The sequence below is a fragment of the Emydura macquarii genome, unplaced genomic scaffold, assembly GCF_026122565.2.
Source record: "Emydura macquarii macquarii isolate MOO-44397 ecotype Brisbane River unplaced genomic scaffold, CSIRO-AGI_Emac_v2 contig_3044, whole genome shotgun sequence".
Taxonomy (NCBI): domain Eukaryota; kingdom Metazoa; phylum Chordata; order Testudines; family Chelidae; genus Emydura; species Emydura macquarii.
In genome coordinates, this window is record NW_027133181.1 from 2092710 (window position 1) to 2114504 (window position 21795).

The following is a 21795-nucleotide window of genomic DNA, read 5'->3' on the forward strand; positions in this document are numbered from 1 at the left end:
TGAAATTTTGTATAAGCAATTTCCATTCCATTTTGCTCAGACATGACAATGTAAAGGAATTAAAAGTAAATTGTACCCATTTTGCTCATCCCACAGGTATGAAATTTAAAAAGTTGATGCCAAATTATTTGTTACATATATAGTTTTGAACATAATGCATGCATACGAGTAGTATTTTTATTATTTGACATTTCAGAGAGCTGGTCAGAGAAAAGTGAGAACTGTAATAATACACAATACATGAATAATATTAGAACAAGACTGTGTTTGTCACACACATAAAATATTATATTGATGATTCATTGTAATTCATTCATTAGTTTATGGACCCAATGTCCTCCAGGGGGTGTCAGAAATCCACATAATGGGTCTGAGTGCTAGATTTTGCATTTGGAACTCAAATTTAGCTGACAGATGTGTAAAATCCCATAGAGTATACAGTGAGAAAATTCTCAAGTGACTGAACTGTGGTGGATGCTGAAGAATGCACATTATTCTAGCTAAGGCTGACATTAATTTATGTTAATAATTTTCTCCCTAGATCCATTTTTTTTCTTTGCTGGTACAACAGTACAATGTTGTTTTCTGCTGATTCCACATACTTTGTTCAAACCATATCCCTTTTTGGGACTCTTCTAACATAAACAAAAAAGTCATGTAGGTCTGCAAAGTCATATTTTTTAGAAGACTTAGCGGATCCTTTATTAGGTATGGTGCTAATGTTGGCATCTGAGAAGCATAAATAAAACTACATTTCAAAAATCTGCAATGCAGAGCTGATAGCATTAAATATGGCCCTTATTATTTAGCATGACTCATGACCCCTTTTTAGTTAGCTCATCTATTAATGGCTGGTTCATAGCAACAATGAAGAGAGTCACAGTTTGTACAAGCTGCCTACACTAAAACTAACAGGAATACTAACAGAAAACAAGGACTTCATCTAGACACAATAATCAAATCCAGTTATCCACAGTCTCCTTTACTTATGTTAACTTGTGTCTCTCTGACTCAGAAGAGTTCCAGTCTATAAAGACCATGACCAAGTATGTGCTGCTCTTCCAGACTGTGCCAGATGCCAACTCAGCATCAGAAAAGGAGATATACAGGAATTAATGCCAGGCAGTATCTTTTTGCTTTTGATAGCAATCCCACACAGGAATAGGACCAACTATTTCTTCTTCAGTAATGAATGTCAGCCAAGAATCTTGCTAATATTTATATTTGATCTCCCTCTTTCATTACAGTCATGGGAAAACAATATAACAAACCACCTCTGGCACCTTATCATCATGCTAAGTGGAAATAAGGGTATTCTTTGGATGCCAATTAGAATTATTAATATTCTATCCCTATTTCTCTTCACCTAACTTCCATGCTTTTTATGCCTTCATGTGAAGAAACCTCTCCACACTTTTGTTACTTTTCTTAAGAGAGAAAGGTCAATATACATTGTGGCTGTTGTTTGATTTCCATAGTATGTTTACTATGTTTAGTTGCTATCAACAAGGTGAGAACACATCTGGTATTTGTTAACCATTCAGGTTTGATCTTCCTTATTAATTAAATAGACTTTAAGTACTCAAATACACTGGTATTTATTTAGACAGGTAGTCAGTTAGACAGCAGGTAACAGAAAGGATTATAAATTACCACAGTTTGTATGAACGGTCCTTTGCAGCTGATAGCAGTTGACATATAGTGTTGTCTGATTCTAGGTCAGATTACACTAAAGTGTTTAATACATTATAAATGTTTTTGATACCATATTAATTCCTGACTATACTGTCATGCCCTGATACTTATGCCATTATTACAGACAGTTTAGAGACTAAGGCTGCAAAGAAGTTTTTTTTTTTGGCAACTATATCCAAGATTCTAAATTAGAAATTGCACCTTAACCAAAAAAATGCAGTTAATAGGTTCCTGCAAATCATCTCCCCTCCTCCTTTTTCCCCCTGCAGCTATCCCAAAACAATAAAGAGGAAATAGCATTGTAATAGGAGCCTTCCACTCTTCCAATAAAATTTGATCTAATAGACAATGCACTAACATCTGTTTTAATAAAAGAACAGCAGAGGGCACTCTTTACCTGCAGTTGAGTTTCCAGTCATTGCTTGGTGACTCATCTGCAGATGAAAGTACAAACACACTGAGGGTCAAGGTGGTGGAAATGCTGACACTTAAATTTGTATTATTATGTGTAATTCATAATATTCTAAACATCCACTTGATTTATGTAGAAGTTTGTTACCGCACAGCTGAATATTTTCTTGAGGATCAAATGACTCGATCACAGCTTGTTCCTTGATTTTCTAAAGATTTCATTTAAACAAAGAAATGCAGGCCTGTCACCACATCATTTTTGTTTTTAAGAGTATACACACTTTTGTAAATCACCTTGTTTTAGCATAATTTACATTGCTCAGATTTAAAAAAAAATTAAAACCAAATTCCTTTCAGTGAGGACCCAAGTTATATTAATATTAGTATTAAAACGCATTACTTACAAAAAAGGTAAGCTCTCCCTGCAAAATGTACTTTCTTAGGGGTTGTCCGATGACTTGGAAGAATAATTGTTTAAGGAACAGGATAAATAGGTTCTGCTCCCCAAATTTCATAGCTTAATGGAGAATAATCCTACCTGCTGTACTGCAACAAAAGAAACAGGTCCTGACACATAAGCATCAGCATATAAAACCTTTAGAAGTGGTACTTGAATCCGTCTGGATTCAGCCAATTTTTGACACCTACTCCCAACTGACAATAAGCATAGCCACTCTCACCACACCACTGGGATCAGAACATGATGCATCCCAGCACAACAGTGCTGAAAACTCCTAGATCCGGTATCTGGATACTGGCTAATTTTTTGCCCAACCTCCCTAATTGTAACCCATTCCAGCACAGGAGTACTGCAAATACTTGCACCAAGGATCTGCAGTCTGCTAAGTCAGGTCAATGTTTGGCTCCCGACTCCACCAATTACACTGGTTAAACAGGGAACAGGTTTAACTCATCCTTCTGCAGAAAAATAAAATCTGAATGTCCATGCATCCTAGGGTTGGCTTTGTCTTATATAGGTGACTATATGCCCTCCGCCCTCCCCACAAAAAAAATAGCATCCCAATTTTTCACACTTGCTATCTGGTCACCCTATCCTGCTGCAACAGTACTGCAAAAACCCCAAATCTAAACATGTTCCCTGCAGCTGCTTCACCAGTGGAATAAATGTGCTGCGTGGAGGACAAATACTGGCTGGATCTGCCAGGATCCAGACCCAGGGCGCTTGCAACACTGTGGCATCAGAGTGTTGGGGTGCAGGGCTCCCTGGACACTCCTGCGGTGCAGGGAACACATGCAAGGGAGTGAGGGAGTGCCTGTGATTACCAGTTTTCTCTTCAGGGAGTGCGGGGAGCTTGACAGAAAGAAGCCTGCTGCAAAGTTTGCACTAATGGAAACACTGAAGCCTCCCTCTCAGCTTGCCCGCTGCCAAAAGGGATGAACGAGTTAATGCAAATCTGCGCAGCGCATTCCCAGACGTGCTTTACCTAATCCCTTTCTCACTTATTATTATAGCAACCTAACGCTCCCCCCCGGCGGACCGAATCACCCGCCCCCTACTCCCCTTGTTGCTGTGCGTTGCCAGCCGGCCGTTCGCAGAGGGAGGCTCAGCAGGTCCCCCGCCTCCAGCCGCGGCGGTGTGATTGGCACCCAAAGGGCTCTGGAAGCTGAGCTGTCCATCCAGGGAGGGGAGGCGGGGACTCTTCTCGCCGAGGCTCAATGGCAGGGCGAGAGGGCGGGGGCTGTCGGTGACAGGCCAATTGGAGATCAGGGGGGAGTCGGGGCTGGAAGTAAAGAGTGAAGAGCTCAATGAGTAGGGAGCAAACTTTGGGGCTGCGTGGGCGAGGGGCAGGCAGCCGCTCCAGCCTTGCTCTGCGCCCCGGCAGGGCTGCTAGCCAGCGCGGACTGGAGCTGTCCCCCCCCGCCGGCTGCGGGGTGCAGACGCGCCCGCCGCTCCGTGGATTACAAGTGAGCCGGAGCCTGGGGGAGCGGGGGCGACGCTGGCGAGAGGCGTGCGGACAGTTTGGCTCTGGCTGTGAGACTGGAGGTGCCCCCCTCCCCGACTCACAGCCCGCCGCCCCGGGCATGGTGAGGGGAGCGGGGCTGGAGGCTGCGGGGCTTCTGCGGCTGCCGGCTGCCCAGCTCGGAGCGGCGCGGCGGCGGCGGCGGGCTGGAGCGCTGGGGATGTACAACTGAGCGAGCCGCCCGGCCGAGCTGACCATGCTGAGAGGCGCCGCTCGCCGCCTGCGCCCCCCCGAACGCCCCGGAGCAGCCGCGGAGACGGCGGCAGGAGAGGCAGAAGCGAGCCGCTGAATGAGCGTGGCTGGGGCGCGCGCGGGGCAACTCTCTCGGCGGGTCCGCGGGCGGTGGGGAGCCCAGCCCAGCTCTGCGAAGTGACTTGCGGGGAAGCTGCCCCGCGCTGGACTCCATCCTCCTCCTCCTCCTCCCGTCTGTCTCCCTGTCCCGTGAGGAGAGCTGCGTCCTGCAAGCGGCCCCCAGCGCACTCCCACCGCAGACACCTCCCTCTGCAGCCGGACGGGCGAGCCGGCGGCCCTAGGAGGGGAGCGCCAGCTGTCCAACAAGCCCCCCCGCCGCCCCTTGTCCTGGCCGGGCCGTGCGTGGGAGCGAGGGGAATGCGGGCGGCGCTGTGGCTATGACCGCTCCCTCTCCCCCACCTGGATGCCTTTGCTGATGGGGATTTGTTTGCCTTCATGAGCCTCGCCGCCGCCTTGGCGTTGCTGGATTTGCATTGATCGTGCGATTTGGGGTTTTTTTTTTTTTTTTTTTTTTTTTTTGGGGGGGGTGTCCGCACCCCACCCCGACGCCTGAGCACCATGGGCCTCCTGTCAGCAGGCAGCCCCTCTCCGGCTTGGCTGCCTTTCTTCACCTTGCTCCTGCTGCTGCTGGCTCTTCCTGTCTCTGCTGAGCCTCGCCAGGTCTTCCAGGTGCTGGAGGAACAGCCACCAGGCACCTGGGTGGGCACCATCGTCACCCGCCCAGGCTTCACCTACCGCCTAAGTGAGCACCATGCCCTTTTCTCTATCAATGCCACCTCTGGGGCGCTGCACACCCGTGCCACCATCAACAGAGAGAGTCTAGCCAGTGACGTGATGGACCTGGTGGTGCTCTCCAGCCAGCCCACCTATCCTAGTGAAGTACGCGTGCTGGTGCTGGATCTGAACGACAATGCGCCCATCTTTCCAGACCCCTCCATTGTGGTGACTTTCAAGGAGGACACGGGCAGCGGCCGCCAGCTTATTCTGGACACAGCCACTGATGCTGACAGTGGCACCAATGGTGTGGACCACAGCTCCTACCGCATTGTGGCTGGTAATGAGGAGGGGCGTTTCCAGCTCAACATCACCCTCAATCCCAGTGGGGAAGGTGCATTCCTGCACTTGGTCTCTCGAGGTGGGTTAGACCGAGAGGCCACGCCCACCTACCAGCTGCTGGTGCAAGTGGAGGACAAGGGAGAGCCACGGCGTCATGGATACCTGCAGGTCAATGTCACTGTGCAGGACATCAATGACAATCCACCCATCTTCAGCCAAGCTCTCTACCAGGCCTGGGTGCCTGAGGATACTCCAGTTGGGGCTAGTGTCCTTCAGGTGGCAGCAGCTGATGCTGATGAAGGTACCAATGCTGACATCCACTACCGCTTGGAGGGGACAGAGGGTGGTGGTGGGGAGGGAGCTGGGGGAATCCCGTTTGAGGTGGATCCGGAGAGTGGGGTGATCCGTATCCGGGAGCCTCTGGACTATGAGACAAAGCGGCAATACTCACTGACCGTGCAGGCCACAGATCGGGGGGTGCCAGCACTGAGTGGCCGAGCGGAGGCGCTGATCCGCCTCCTTGATGTGAATGATAATGAACCGCGGGTAAAATTCCGCTACTTCCCAGCCACCTCCCGCTTTGCATCAGTGGATGAGAATGCAGCACCTGGCACTGTGGTGGCACTGTTAACTGTGAGTGATGCGGACTCGCCTGCTGCCAATGGGAACATCTCAGTATCGATCCTTGGAGGAAACGAGCAGCGTCATTTTGAAGTGCAGAGCAGTAAGGTGCCAAATCTCAGTCTCATCAAGGTAGCGGCGGCACTGGACCGGGAACGAATCCCCACATACAACCTCACTGTGGCTGTGGCTGACAACCATGGGGGCCCCCCGCCACCAGCTGGCTCCCCCACTTCCTCCCTACCTACAGAAGGGGCGGTTGCTGCCCCAGTGAGCCGCTCTTCTGTGGCCAGCCTGGTGATTTTCGTGAATGACATCAATGACCACCCACCTGTCTTTGGGCAGTCCGTGTATCGGGTCAACATCAGTGAGGAGGTACCACCAGGCAGCTATGTGAGGGGGCTGAGTGCCACCGACCGTGACTCTGGTCTCAATGCCAACCTCAAATACAGCATTGTCTCTGGCAATGAGCTGGGCTGGTTCTGCATTAGTGAGCACAGTGGCCTGGTCACCACCACGGGCATTGCTGGCTACGGAACCAGTGTACCTGGTATTGGCATGGCGTCCGCTGGTGGGCTGGACCGAGAGACCGCCTCACAAGTGGTGCTGAACATCAGTGCCCGTGACCAAGGGGTGCAGCCCAAGTTTTCCTATGCCCAGCTGGTGGTGGCCATCCTGGACGTCAATGACCAGAGACCCCTCTTCAGCCAGCCAGATGGTTACCAGGTGTCCCTGGCTGAAAATTCCCCCCCAGGAACTGAGTTGCTAGTTTTGAGTGCCACCGATGGGGATTTGGGAGACAATGGGACAGTGCGCTTCTCTCTGCAGGAGGCTGAGCCATCGGTGACATCAGTTGGCCCTTTGGTGGCCCCTCGCCAGGTCTTCCGCTTGGATCCTGTGTCTGGCAAGCTCAGTACCATCTTGCAGCTGGACAGGGAAGAGCAGGACCATTACTCCCTGCAGGTCCTGGCCACTGATCTGGGCTCTCCGCCTCTCTCCTCGGTAGCCCGGGTCAATGTGAGCCTGCTGGATGTGAATGATAACAGCCCTGTGTTTTACCCCATCCAGTATTTTGCACACATCCAGGAGAATGAGCCTGCAGGCAGCTATGTTACTACCGTGTCTGCCAGTGACCCAGACCTGGGGCCCAATGGGACAGTCAGGTACAGTATCTCAGCTGGAGATAAATCTAGGTTCCAAATCCATGGCCAGACAGGGGTCATCACCACAAAAATAGCCCTGGATAGGGAGGAAAAGACTGCCTACCAGCTGCAAATAGTAGCCACTGATGGTGGCAACCTCCAGTCCCAAAACCAGGCCATAGTCACTATCACTGTTTTGGACACTCAGGACAACCCCCCAGTTTTCAACCAAGTTGTATACAGCTTTGTTGTCTTTGAAAACGTTGCCCTGGGCTATCATGTTGGCACCGTTTTTGCTTCTACAATGGACCTCAACACCAACATCACTTACCTTATTACAACAGGAGACCAAAGGGGCATGTTTGCCATCAACAGAGTGACAGGCCAGATCACCACAGCCAGTATCATTGATCGGGAAGATCAAGCCTTTTACCAGCTAAAAGTGGTGGCCAGTGGTGGGGCAATAACTGGAGATACCATGGTCAATATAACTGTCAAAGATTTAAATGACAATTCCCCTCATTTTCTTCATGCAGTGGAAAGTGTTAATGTGGTTGAGAACTGGAAAGCTGGGCACACCATATACCAAGCCAAAGCTGTTGACCCTGATGAAGGTGTCAATGGCATGGTTCTTTACAGCCTTAAGCAGAATCCTAAGGGCCTGTTCACAGTCAATGAACAAAATGGTGCCATAAGTTTAATAGGGCTCCTTGACATAAATGCTGGATCTTACCAGGTGGAAATTTTGGCCTCAGATATGGGAGTTCCACAGCGTTCTTCTAGTTTCATTCTAACTGTATCCGTCCATGATGTAAATGATAACCCACCAGTATTTGATCAACTTTCCTATGAAGTCACTATTTCAGAGTCAGAGCCTGTGAATTCCAGATTCTTTAAAGTGCAAGCTTCTGACAAGGATTCAGGAGCAAATGGAGAAATAGCTTATAGTATAATTGAAGGAAATACCGGGGATGCCTTTGGCATATTCCCAGATGGCCAGCTGTATATAAAGAGTGAATTGGACCGTGAACTTCAAGAAAGATATATTCTCTTGGTTGTTGCTTCTGATAGAGCAGTAGAACCACTTAGTGCTACTGTGAATGTTACAATAATTTTAGAGGATGTAAATGATAATAGACCATTGTTTAACAGTACCAATTATGTATTTTATTTTGAAGAGGAACAGAATGGTGGATCTTCTGTAGGTAAAATAAGTGCTGTAGATAAAGACTTTGGACCAAATGGTGAAGTCAGGTATTCATTTGAAAATATGCAGCCAGATTTTGAGTTGAACACAGTAAGTGGGGAAATAACAAGTACTCATCAGTTTGACAGGGAAACTCTTATGAGGCAAAGGGGAGCTGCAGTATTTAGTCTTACAGTAATAGCAACAGATCAAGGGTTGCCAAAACCTTTAAAGGATCAGGCAACTGTGCAAATTTACATGAAGGATATCAATGATAATGCACCCAAATTTTTAAAGGATCTCTACCAAGCTACAATATCAGAATTAGCAGCAAACCTAACGCAAGTATTAAGAGTTTCTGCCTCAGATGTTGATGAAGGTAGTAATGGATTGATTCACTATTCTGTAATTAAAGGAAATGAAGAAAACCAGTTTACAATAGATAGTGGCACTGGTCAAGTAACATTAATAGGTAAACTGGACCATGAAGCTACTGCATCTTATTCACTTAGTATCCAAGCAGTAGATTCTGGGACAGTTTCCCTAAGTTCAACTTGCACATTGAGCATTGATGTACTGGATGAAAATGACAACAGTCCTTCCTTCCCTAAATCTACTCTGCTTGTGGATGTCTTAGAAAACATGAGAATTGGTGAACTTGTATCTTCTGTCACTGCCACTGATTCTGATTCAGGTGACAATGCTGACCTTCATTACAGTATTACAGGGACAAATAACCATGGAACCTTTAGCATCAGCCCCAACACTGGCAGTATTTTTCTTGCAAAAAAATTGGACTTTGAAACACAATCTTTTTATAAACTAAACATAACAGCAAAAGACCAAGGAAGGCCACCTCGCTCATCTACAATGTCAGTGGTAATACATGTTAGGGATTTTAATGACAACCCTCCTAATTTTCCTCCCGGGGATGTTTTTAAATCTATTGTTGAGAATATTCCTGTTGGTAGTTCTGTCATTTCTGTGACTGCTCATGATCCAGATGCAGATATTAATGGGCAGCTAACGTATGCAATCATTCAACAGATGCCAAGAGGCAACCATTTTAATATAGATGAAGTCAGAGGGACAATATTTACTAATGCTGAAATAGATCGTGAATTTGCTAATCTCTTTGAATTAACAGTGAAAGCCACTGACCAAGCTGTCCCTGTGGAATCCAGACGATTTGCATTGAAGAATGTAACCATTTTAGTAACAGATCAAAATGATAATGTTCCTGCATTTATATCACAAAATGCTCTTGCTGTAGACCCATCAGTTGTGATTGGTTCAGTCCTAACTACAGTTGTTGCTGCTGATCCTGATGAAGGAGCAAATGGGGAAGTAGAGTATGAAATAATCAATGGGGACACTGAAACCTTTATTCTGGATCGCTACAGTGGAGATCTAAGAGTGGCATCAGCTTTGGTGCCTTCTCAGCTTATATACAACCTCATAGTTTCAGCCACAGACCTTGGCCCTGAAAGGAGGAAATCAACCACTGAAATGACTGTCATTCTGCAAGGGCTTGATGGACCAGTTTTCACTCAGCCAAAATATATAACTATTTTAAAAGAAGGAGAACCAATTGGGACAAATGTAATATCCATAGAAGCAGCTAGTCCAAGGGGTTCTGAAGCTCTGGTGGAGTATTACATAGTTTCAGTGCGTTGTGAAGACAAAAGGTTTGGACGTCTCTTTACCATAGGGCGCCATACTGGTGTAATCCAGACTGCTGCCATTTTGGACAGAGAGCAAGGAGTACGTCTGTACCTGGTGGACGTTTATGCCATTGAAAAATCAGCTGTTTTGCCTCGAACACAGCGAGCAGAGGTAAAATGTTTTATTCAAAGAATATTTGCACCTTTTATTTTCTAAATAAATTGCTTTTTGTTTTTGTTATATCAGCTGACCATTTTTGATTTTGCAGATGTTGGTGATCAAAGTAAGTGAAATATTTCAGTCTTGTTCAAAAGGCTTTTTTGGGTCTTGTATAACTCGTCATTCTAGCCACTATTCCCCACAAATTGGTCAGTAAGTGATTGCTGTCTGAACAGCTCAGACATAATCCTGGACTGGACAAAATTGAGCTCCACTGCCCAGTTTATTCCCTTTAAATGGATCTCCTATTATATCTCAAAGCTACTGCTGTTCCTCTGGTTGAATGTAGTAAAGATTGTGAAAAAATCTTGCTGATGCCCTCAGGTTGCTATGAAGTGTAAAAATTATAACATTTTATCAGAATGCTACTTTAAATGATTGACTGGAGAGTGCTCAAATGTTCTCTGCATGATTAGCTTGAATATTAAAACATGAATAAATGGGCCTTAGGACATTAGTTATGATTTGAAGCAAGAATATTTTAATTGCCATTTTCCTAAATGCTATATTGGACTGTAGACACTGTCACACAACTGAAAGCATATTATTGTCTTTTAGATTGGAAACTTAAAGGTAGGGTTTACTTTTGTTTTTACTTATGCCATTGGCCTTTCTTACATTTTTATGCAATGAGTCATTTAATTTTCACTCATTGGAACTTTGAAACCAGCACTATTTTGTAGGTTGACCAGCAGGTGATGCCGGAAGTGCACAATGGTTCAACCATTTCCCTCAACAACTAAGCACATTACCTCAGTGTTGCTCAGCCTTTCACGTCCCAGGAGTTGCCCCAATCCATATTTCCCCTACAGAAGTACATTTTACTGTTTCTAAATCACCAAGAATCCTACACTTTTTTCAAGAGCTATGCTGAATATAGTATCTAGAATTGTGTTATTTGACTCATGCAGTTTTTTGTTTCATGTATTGCTTTTTGTTTTACTTCGATGTTTGGTATGACGCTTCAAAGAGTGCAGGATCAGGCTTCTATATAGTTAATTGTTTATTTAGGGCCAGAAATTAAAGGAGAATTAAACTCAAAAGAGATTTGTCAGTATGTCTGAGGCATCTTGTTTTGTTGTTTGCATACACTGTACATTGTTTTATAGCACATTAGGAAGAGCTATAATGAATTTGAACGTTATAGCTATTTTAGAAATGGAGGTTATTGATTTAAATTATGCAGGTTACTGACATTACAAGATTCCTATTATTGTTCTTTGTAGACCATGCAAGTAAATTATGAACATTAATATAAAATAAGTAAAAAAAAAAAAAAAAAAAAAAAAAAAGCACAAGAGGAATAAATATGTATGTAAAATTTTTTCATGGTGGTTTGTTGTTTTGAGGGTTAACAGTTTTCCTCAGTGGAGAATTTGGACCCACTCTGGCAAACACTTATTTCAAATAAAACTTTTGCAGTCTTGAGACTACTAGCATAAGCAGGGAATGCTCTGGTGGGTAAGGGCTTGCAGGACCTTGTGGTTGCAATAGGTTCACACTTTGTAAAAGTGTTTAATAAAAGCATATGGTGAGCATGAAGAAAGCAAGCATTGAAATCTTAAACCAACTTTAAATTGTTGAACACAAGCCACTCCTAAAATCAAAAGCAAATGTGTTTCTGTGCAAGAATATTGAAAGCAGTGGTTGGGAGCTAGGATTTCAAATTATTATTGGTTGCATCTTTATAATATCTAAAATGCTTTCTCCCCCCCAAAACAAACATAATTAGTTTACTGTGATTCCTTAGAAATATGTGATAAATTATCATCAGTTATCAACTTTAAAAAATAATTCTTTGTCAGTTTCAGTCTCTGTCCTTACACTGGTTATGGTATTTACCAATGTATCTTTCTCTGGAAAGACTGCATATCCCATGTTTGAACAAGCTTCACTATAATTGACATTCTAGGGCAAGCCAGTTGTCAGAGGATGCTGAATAAGCAATGCAATCAGTATCCTTATTCTCTTTGACTGATAGCTTTTTGTTTTGCTAAAGCACTGGTTTGAAGGACTGACTCCTAAGTGTACAGATTTAAATCTAAGAATTTGCTGCCCACTGCACAGCTACATGCATGCTATCAGTAATCCTTAAAATTCCAACCTGAAAAATGCTAATTTTACAATATGCCTTTTTGCATCAAGTCCATAGTTGTAAGCTTTACCTTTTGCTTTGAATCCTAATTTTCTTAATACATTTCTTATTAATCTCTATCAACAGATGTTTTAACTTTAGTATTCCATGACTACATTTTTAATAAGTATAATACTTTGTGGAACTGCTCCAAAAACACACTGGATTTTGTCTTTCTAAAAAGCAAGCAAACAAAAACCAACCAAACAAAAAAACCTTCCTTCTTTCCCCCATTCTGTGAGTGGGTTACACATTTATGTTGTGTTGTAACTCAGGTGGTAGTATGCCTTGGACCACTGGCCATGTTCCGTCTTTGGGTAGCCAGGAAACAGTTAATACAAACATAAGAGAAAAACCCAGCTGAATATTTTTGCCCTGGTAATAAACGAAGAAGCTAGCTGGCTCCTTTTAGAGCTTAGGGAAGTATCTTCCTAACTACAATCACCTTCCTGCACTACTTCTGTGCTACACTGCCACAGACTGACTAGAGCCAGGCAGGATCTCTGGTTTGGAAATTTAACCCTTAAATGCATAGCTTCCTGGGAAGAGGCAGTGAGTTCCTTAATCTACCTCTGGCGGCTTGACCCTGTGTCTGAACCACCAATCAAATTGGGTGGTTTCTCCTCTGGAGGGAATCTGGGCTGGGGAATGTCATGACTGAGAGAGTGCCCCCTTGTGGCCCTAATAATGTGTATAGGTGGGTACTGAGTTAGGCGGTGGTAAATGGAATCTTCTTTCTATTAATTGAAATAGATAATAAGAATCTATAAAATTGTTCCAGGGAAAAGAAGTGTGCTTCATTGTTTTTTAAACAATGAGTTTTAGCATTAATATTGGTGAAAAGGAAAATACTGAGAGGAGAAAGCTGTTAATAATACTATTAATAATAAATAAATAAAATTTATATAGTGCTTTTTCATGAATAGATTTGAAAGTACATTTACAAAGGAGGGTAGTATCACTTTCCCCATTTCATAGTTTGGGAAACTGAGGCACAGAGCAGTGATATGAATTGCCCAAGGTGACCCAGCAGGCTAGTGGCAGAGCTGATAATAGAAAAAGATCTCCTGACACCCTGTCTACACTTACCTCTGGGATTCGGCGGCAGTCCACGGGAGTTATGCAAGCTACGCAAAAAACTTGCGTAATTCCCATCGACTTCTGGAACCACGTTCCCGTCGATGAAGCGCTATGCCACTTGCGAAGGTGGTCTTAGTAAGTTGATTTCTGGATCGACTGAGCGGGTCTTCACTGACCACTCAGTCGATCCAGAGAAATGGATCTGACAGTGGTGACTTTGCCGCCATTAGTGTAGCTGTAGTTTTGGTCCAATGCTTGATCCACTAGGTAACACTGTCTCCCCTAGAGCCATGTTCAGAGATTTCTTTATTCCTGCTACATTCAAAGAAAAAGTCACTTGGGAGAAGAAAATACTGTGTCCTGCCTCAGTCAGAGTTTAGAGGACATAGAGGTGTTGAAATAGTGCAGATCTGGAGAACAGTGAAAATCTGGACACTATAAACTGGAACCCACTCCTACTGAAGACAATAACAAAATGCCCCTTGACTTCAGTGGGAGCTGGCTAAAGCTGTAACTGCATAACTTAACTAGTATAATGTGTACAGTGCTTTCAATATATAAAGTACAGCATAAATACTAATTATTATTATAAATCCCATGCTCTAACTTCAGACCAAAATCCTGACTTCAGTGCTATTGCCTAGACTGTTAACATTTAATATCCTCTTGCCTGAAAAATGGGAAGTTGTGGGTCTGTACGGTAATGTATTTAAGAAACTACTTTTCCCACTAAGTGTTTAAGATGCAGCTCTGGAGAATTTTACATTAAGTTAAGTTAGACAATCTAAACCAGTAATATTTTAGATGCATATTATCTGGCATAAGTCATATTTACTTATGTAAGAACAATGGGGTGTTCCTTGTATTCATACTATTTATAGATTGTTTTATTCTTCAGTGATCAATAGCATACTAATTGTAGCCTGACAAAGGAAATCACTTATGACATACTGAGTAAACAGAGTAAATGTAACCCCTTGTCAAGGTTTTACAGCCAAAGCCAAATTGCCTCTGGTGGTGGTATTATGGATTCTAATGGGATAGTTGTTGATTGTTTCATATATTACTGTAGTTTGCACTGATCTGGAAATGAAATTAGGCACTTTTCTTGATGGAAAGTAGGAGATGAACATGCCCATACTATGTCACAACTTGTTCCAAACCAATTTGTGTCCAGAAATAAATTCAGAAATATTCTTTTTTAACTGCTATTTCCTTTACTTAGATCCTTTTCTTAGGAAAATTTGACATCTTTTTGTTATTTGTGCAGTGTAATGTATGCTGTGCAACTTCTCACAATATTATAGTTATATGGCATTATTATTATTAGCTTTAAAAATCCTAGGTTTTTAAAAAAAAAAAAAAAAGCATGACTGAAAATATATTCTCTCTTATTTCTTCAGAGTGTTAATGTTAAATTATGAATTTAGGAATAATGTCACATAACTAGTACATCATTTTAATGGGCCTAATCTTGCTGGATTTTGAGTGTCCCATACAAAGTTTTGAAAAACTCAAATGCCATTGATTTAAGTGGTTCCTACCTTTTGCCATATAATACGTTACACTCAACCTACTGAAATGTGGATTTCTTTTAAAAAGGTTCTTTGAATCTTAGATTCAGCATTTTGTGAAATAATGGTTATCCATTTATTAAAACTACTTTCTTTTGGCATACCAATTTTTGTATAGGTATCGTTGACCCCCTAAGCTGTTCTCCATTGTCATTGGGCATTTCCTGTGCATTTGTTGGATTACACCCCAATGGGAAAGGACTCCTTTATCTATACCCTTTTGACTAAGAACCCAGGGCAGTAGGCTTCAGAAAGCCTCACTATTATTTCTAAGAGGTTGAAGGTTGTCTTGCTTCCCTGGGACAGTCCACATTAAATTTTGAAACAACAGTTTAAGTGCCGTTCTACACACAGTTTTTGCACTGATATAACTAAATAGTAGGGAAAAATCATTTTAGTTAAATCGGTACAGCCTCCTAGTGTGAACACAGTTACACTGGTATAGTTTGGTTCAACTGTGTCAAGACTAGACGGTTGCATTGCTTTTAACTAAATTGGTTTTTCGTCTAGTTTAATTATATCAATGCAGAAATTGCCTGAAGACAACCCCTGAGCCTCAGGTGGTCTAATTAGAAATGACATTTATAAAGAATACAGAGGAAATAAGAGGAAAACAAAACATAGTTCATAGACTCATAGACTTTAAGGTCAGAAGGGACCATAATGATCATCTAGTCTGACCTCCTGCACAACACAGGCCACAGAACCTCACTCATCTACTCCTGTAATAGACCCCTAACCTATGACTGACTTATTGAAGTCCTCAAATTATGGTTTAAAGACTTAAAGGTACAGAGAATCCACGAGCAAGTGATCAAGTCCCATGCTGCAGAGGAAGGTGAAAACCCCCCAGGGCCTAGGCCAATCTGCCCTAGGGGAAAATTCCTTCCCGATCCCAAATATGGCGATCAGCTAAACCCTGAGCATGTGGGCAAGACTCACCAGCCAGACATCTGGAAAGAATTCTCTGTAGTAACTTAGAACCCACCCCACCTAACATCCCTTCACAGGCTATTGGGCATATTTACCACTAGTAATCAAAGATCAGTTAATTGCCAAATTAGGCTGTCCCATCATACCATTCCCTCCATAAACTATCAAGCTCAGTCTTGAAGCCAGCTAGGTTTTTTGACTAACAAATTATTCTTATTTTGCCTAACATATTTAGTCTTATAGTTGGCAAAAGTGATGCTGTAATTTTACTGAAATCAGTCATAAGATGTACCATAGCAATCTGTCCTTACTTTACATTTGCCAAGAATAAGACTAGCTCTGTTAGAGGAGGTGTTTCTTTATTTTAGTCTGATTTTTCTCTCAATTCATAATAAATCTTGCCTTAATTACACCATTTGGGTTTGAGACTGTCATCTACGCATTGTTTTTATAGTGATCAATTTTTATTTATTTCCCCTCTGTAGCAAAATATCAAAAGGACAAGTATCAACGATCGAAAAACTGAAAGCCATAGTTATGTTGTAAAAATACAGATATTAACAAGTAGTAATGCAAAAGAATTCCAAAGAAGAGTTTTAAGGAAGCACTAATTTCTGTACAGCCAACTATGCAAAAGAAAAAAAAATAGAGCATTTTCCTTAGTGTTTAATAAAATTGGTGTGCAAACTGCACACACATGCATGCAATTTTGATAAGTCAAATCTCATAGGTCATAGATATGACCCGGCAACCATGAATTATCATGCAAATATTTTTATATATAGGTTGCAATATGTTTAACACAGCAATTCAGACAACCAGCTATGTAGACATAAAGGCGTTCTGATGACATCTGGTAAAAGCATTCAGCAAAATCAAAGGTTTTAAACATTTGGAAGTAGTCTTGAAGGCTTCTTCTTTTGGAGGAGGAAATCCATTTTCACTGTATTAACTTTCCACTGACTCCCTCTTGTGCCTCTGTGATGGAATCTCCTTATAAGAGGCTTTCCTGGGGCAGCCTTTACCTGGGGAAACCCCAACAGCAGGCTTCCAGAGCTGCAGTGCCAGAGGGTCAGTGCAGGGGGCAGCGAGAGATGTAAGGATGGCTCAGTGACAGTGGTCCTCCATGTAGAGAATCTTTGCTTCTTGCTGATTCTCTGGGAGATCCTTGAGGTCTGTTCTATGGCCCTGCTTCATTGTGGGGATGTGATTCAAATCCAGCATCCTCCTGCAACAACTGGGAATAAATCCATGAGGCTTTTCTTCTTTACCCCTTTCTCTGGACTGTTGGTTGCATTTGCTATAATATAGCTGATATGTGAAAAAAGAAACAAAAGAACAAGGAAATTTGCCCACTAATTTGATATCAGTGGAGTTACATCATTTTACATGAGCAGAGAACTTAATCTAGGCTTTGTTAGTAATCTTGTTAGTAAACTGTTAGATTTGTAGCATGTTAATTTAAATGTTTACCATTACTGTTACAATTATGGTGAACTGCAATAAAAGCTTTAATTATTCATGCAGTGTCAATTAATTGGCTATATTGACAAAGATTAATTACAAACTAATGGCACGTTGAGCCATACGCAGTATGGGACATACTGCAAAAACTCATGTTAAGTTATAATATGTGTTTAATAACCTGAGCTCAATCAATTCTTATAATAAAAATAATACATGTGAGAGACAAGAATAAAACTGTATTTCAAGGGCTTGTGTATGTAAGGGTATTGGTTGATATTGTACCTGTTGAACTTCCTTCATTCCAAACGATGGTGGTTTAGGGCCAGATGTCTATCTCCTCTTCTAGAATTTGTGTTCAGCATGCTTTTAAAGTATGATAGAATGTCACATTGGTGTCAATTGACCGCTTCTGTTGTATTTTTACCTTTGCTGGTGCTGTTGCGTGACTGATTCTTGGTATGAGTAAGAACCCCAGACCCAGTATGATATTTAACAGCATAATGTTGCTAACTCTTAACATCTCCCATCATTAAACTTCTGTTTTGTTTACATGTTCTTTTTTATTCATTTTAATCTCAGATGTGAAATTGGCAAATATATTTTCAAGCATGGCAGGATGCAACAGAGACAGTCACTCCTGATACACTGAGCGTTTGAACACTTTACAGGTTTCTTTGACTTGAAAAATGTTCAGAGGTGGTTGTTTGGAGTATTTATTCTTGGACAGTTTATTAGATAGTAATGTGCATAATGGACAGTGTCAAGCCCCATCTTTCACTTGTTTTAAGTAGGAATTTACTTACTTTATGCACTTCAGAAATTGTAGATGGGATTTTCAGAAGAATTTAGCCTTGATCAATGCAGGGGTCTTAGGCTCAGCTTTGCATTGCCTAACTCTGGTGCTTTGTGACCCAGTGCAGTCTTCTGCACTGAGCTGCACTTGACTCCCTGTAAAATGCCAGGGGAAAGTTAGGCACCTAAGAAAGAGATTCGCAGAAGCCAACGTGCTGAGTGAGGATTTGCCTAAAAAAGCCATTAGGAAATGCTGAGGGCAGGGATGGGATCTAAGCCACACCCCTCAAAGGAATTTAGGAACCTAACTCTAGATTGGAAGGAGATGCCTGTCTCCACAGCTGTGAATCCTCTTGTGGAGGCAGGGCACCTAACCCTGGTCAGTCAGCCCTTTCTTACAAAAAAACAATAATGGTGCCCTCCTTCTATCCCTTAGCTCAGGAGTAGGGAGTGTAACATAGGTCTCCCAGGAGAGTGTGTTAATCACTGTGTTATAGAATCATTCTCATGCTTTCTCTGGCTCAATGAATATTTAAGTATTTCATAAATAGTGGAACTTCCTCAACAAGAGAGACCGTCCTCAGAATACATGATAATGTAATGGTTCAGGCACTCACCTGGGAGGTGGGAGACCTGGGTTCAAGTCCTTGAAGCAAAAAGGGTAGAGTGCAAACTTGAACCCACGTCTCCCACATTCTTCTCATTACTGGGTATAAGGGACCACCAGGACTTAGATAGATTTGCGCATTGCTACAGGCAGAACTCTAGGTGACTTTATTGGTGACATCAGCTGAGCAGGGGTTTTGAGAATCTAAATTGTGGATTTAGGCATCTAAATCCTTTTGTGTTGGGATGATTTTGCTTCTATTTAATTATTTTGTTCCGATTGTTTCCGATTGTTATCGATTTCAGTGGTAGCAGACTTAGGGCAATGCAGGGCATTCTTGATAATGCCACAATATATGTGTACATTGTGTGCTTGGGAGGAATAGAATCCAATTTTCACATGTGATTTCTAATTGAAAATTGCATATGTAGTACTGCCCCAGGCTGGCTCATAATCCTACTTAGATACTGTTGTTGAACTGAATATTAATTTGACATTCAGACATACCTAGTATGCAGAACTGAATGATGCAAAGAGAGTACTTGCACCTCATGAGCAATACTTTAGTTACAACGTCCCTTTAAAACTTTTTTCCTCATTTTGGAATTTGGAAGTGTATTCAAATAGTTGTTTTTATTTTTAAATCTTTTCAAACTAATTTTGTATTTATTTATAGATGGGTAAAATAATAATTTAAAATTTTAGCCGTGTGTTTGTGTGCATAAATTTAACATCTGTTCTCTTTGTGTTTGGTTATTACTAGTCTGTTAATTTTTGGCTTTATTGGCCACACCATTGTTGGAAACTAGAAATTCTAACTTCCATCAGCAAAGTATTCATTCTAACCACTTGAATATGCTCTCTCACATGTACAAATCTATAGTTTTTCTTCCTGAACTGTATGCAGAATCCCCATCCAGCTTGTGCAGTAATAAATAATTTAAATAGCATGGCCAAACTCTTTAGCTGACTTTTTTCTAATGAATATACCTGAGATTTTTCATATATCAAGTTGGTGAACTTTTTATTAGTTTCAATCTTCAGTAGTTCCAAACATACTTCTCCTGATTTGTCCTCTCAGTTACACTAGCATGCACAGAGAGACATTTGTGTTCTAGTGCTCTAAAAATGATAGATAACAATAGGGAGAAAGTGAATAAGGAAGTGTTATTTATCCTTTTACATAACACAAGAACCAGGGGTCACCTGATGAACTTAATAGACAGCAGGTTTAAAAGAAAAGGAAGTACTTTTTCACACAAAACAGTCAACGTGTGGAACTCATTGCCAGGGGATGTTGTGAAGGCCAAAAGTATAACTGGGTTTAAAAAAAAAAACAAAAAAACTAAAATTCATGGAGGTTAGGTCCATCAATGGCTATTAACCAAGATGCTCACAGATGCCACCCCATGCTTGGGTGTCTCTAAGCCTCTGACTGCCAGATGCTGGGACTGGATGACAGGATGGATGACCTCATAATTGCCTTGTTCTGTTCATTCCCTTTGAAATATCCGGTATTGGCCACTGTCGGAAGACAGGATACTAGGCTAGTTGAACCAGTGGTCTGACCCAGTATGGCCATTCCTATGTTAATATATTAGGGGCCTAATTCTTAATTAGGACAGTTTACTGTCATATTCATTAGTCACCTCTGTTTTAAAAACAGCTTTGATATGTGACAACTCATGCTGGAGACAAAAAAATACAGAATTCATATCACAAGGCAGAGAGAAAGAGAGAACATTACTTAGACTCTAGCACTAACTTGTGGTTTTTGCCACAACCCCTGCATATGGGGCAGTGTGCAGTTATGCTGCTCCAGGAGCAGACCAGAAAGCAGCTTGTGATTTAGGAGTAGCAAAAGAGAAAGCAATATGGCTTAAGATTTTAAATGTAAACTTCTTTGAAGCTTTTTTTCATAAATGAAGGAGATTTTCTTGGAATATTTTATTCCAAGATTAATACAGATGCCAGAAGTATAGAATACATCTGTATAGTGTCTACCTAAAACCCCCCTGATACTTTCCATGTTTTTTACCATATTACATCTTGTGTACCCCAGTGTGTTTTCCCCCTTTCTCAATTTCTATACTGCAGATCTTTTTAATCCATGAAAACTTCATGCTGTCTGAAACACAAGGAAACATTTGCCAGTAGAAGTATGTATGCAAGCGGAAGACAAACACTATGGTTGATTGCTCTTTTTATTGTTTAAATATCTGTACTTTTATTTGTTTGTGAATAGACTTAATTTACCAATTCTGAGCTTGACTCTGCTTCTCTTGGTGAAGTCAGTGGGAGTTTTGTCACTGACTTCGCTGGGATCAGTACTGGAGCTTTTGAAGTCCAAAACACAAATAAAAGAAAACATGGATTTTTCACCCTATAAGGTAGTGTCAAAGCGCTTTAAATTATACAGGATTAATTTATAACTGTGATGACCTGTACAAGAATTTATTACATTGACTTGCACTTCATCCTTCTTTTCTATCTAGTGGCTGAGGCTCTGAGTGGCTTTTAATACTCAAGAAGAAGAATCAAGACTTGAGTTTTATATGCAGATACTTAGATTTTCAGTAAAGGCTTGAATGCCAACTGCTTTGTATGCATTACATTTAAAATCCCTGTTGTTTTTATCCTTGGTTTGTTTCCTTGCATAATGTTACCAAATGGTTGTAATTATTCAAAAAAGGATAAATGATCCTGTTGAGATCATAGTTAATTAAACATAGGCAGTTATGTGTTATTATTTTAAGTCTAGCCACTGACAGATTTAGAACACTATTTGACCCTTGTACTGATGGAGAAAGGAGGAAGTGGGAGTGAACATTTTCTTTGCTGGGCAAGATCATATTGGGTAGGAGAAAACTACACATTCCTGCCAAAGTGCTTGGATCAAACTAAAGGAACACAGATGGCTATAACTGATAAAGGTGTTTGTTATTGCTTTTTCTGCTCAGCACTGTGTGTGCGTATGTG

The 21795-nt window shown here is 41.8% G+C and overlaps 1 protein-coding gene across 1 annotated transcript in view; it reads left to right on the top strand.

Annotated features, from left to right (window-relative positions):
• The first annotated feature begins 4871 nt into the window (after positions 1 to 4871).
• Positions 4872 to 21795, top strand: part of FAT4 (FAT atypical cadherin 4) — a 211982-nt gene continuing 195058 nt past the window's right edge. The window contains exon 1 of the mRNA XM_067530230.1: positions 4872 to 10181. Coding sequence (XP_067386331.1) covers positions 4899 to 10181 — 5283 coding nt within the window. The 5' untranslated portion in view covers positions 4872 to 4898. The remainder of the gene's footprint in view (positions 10182 to 21795) is intronic.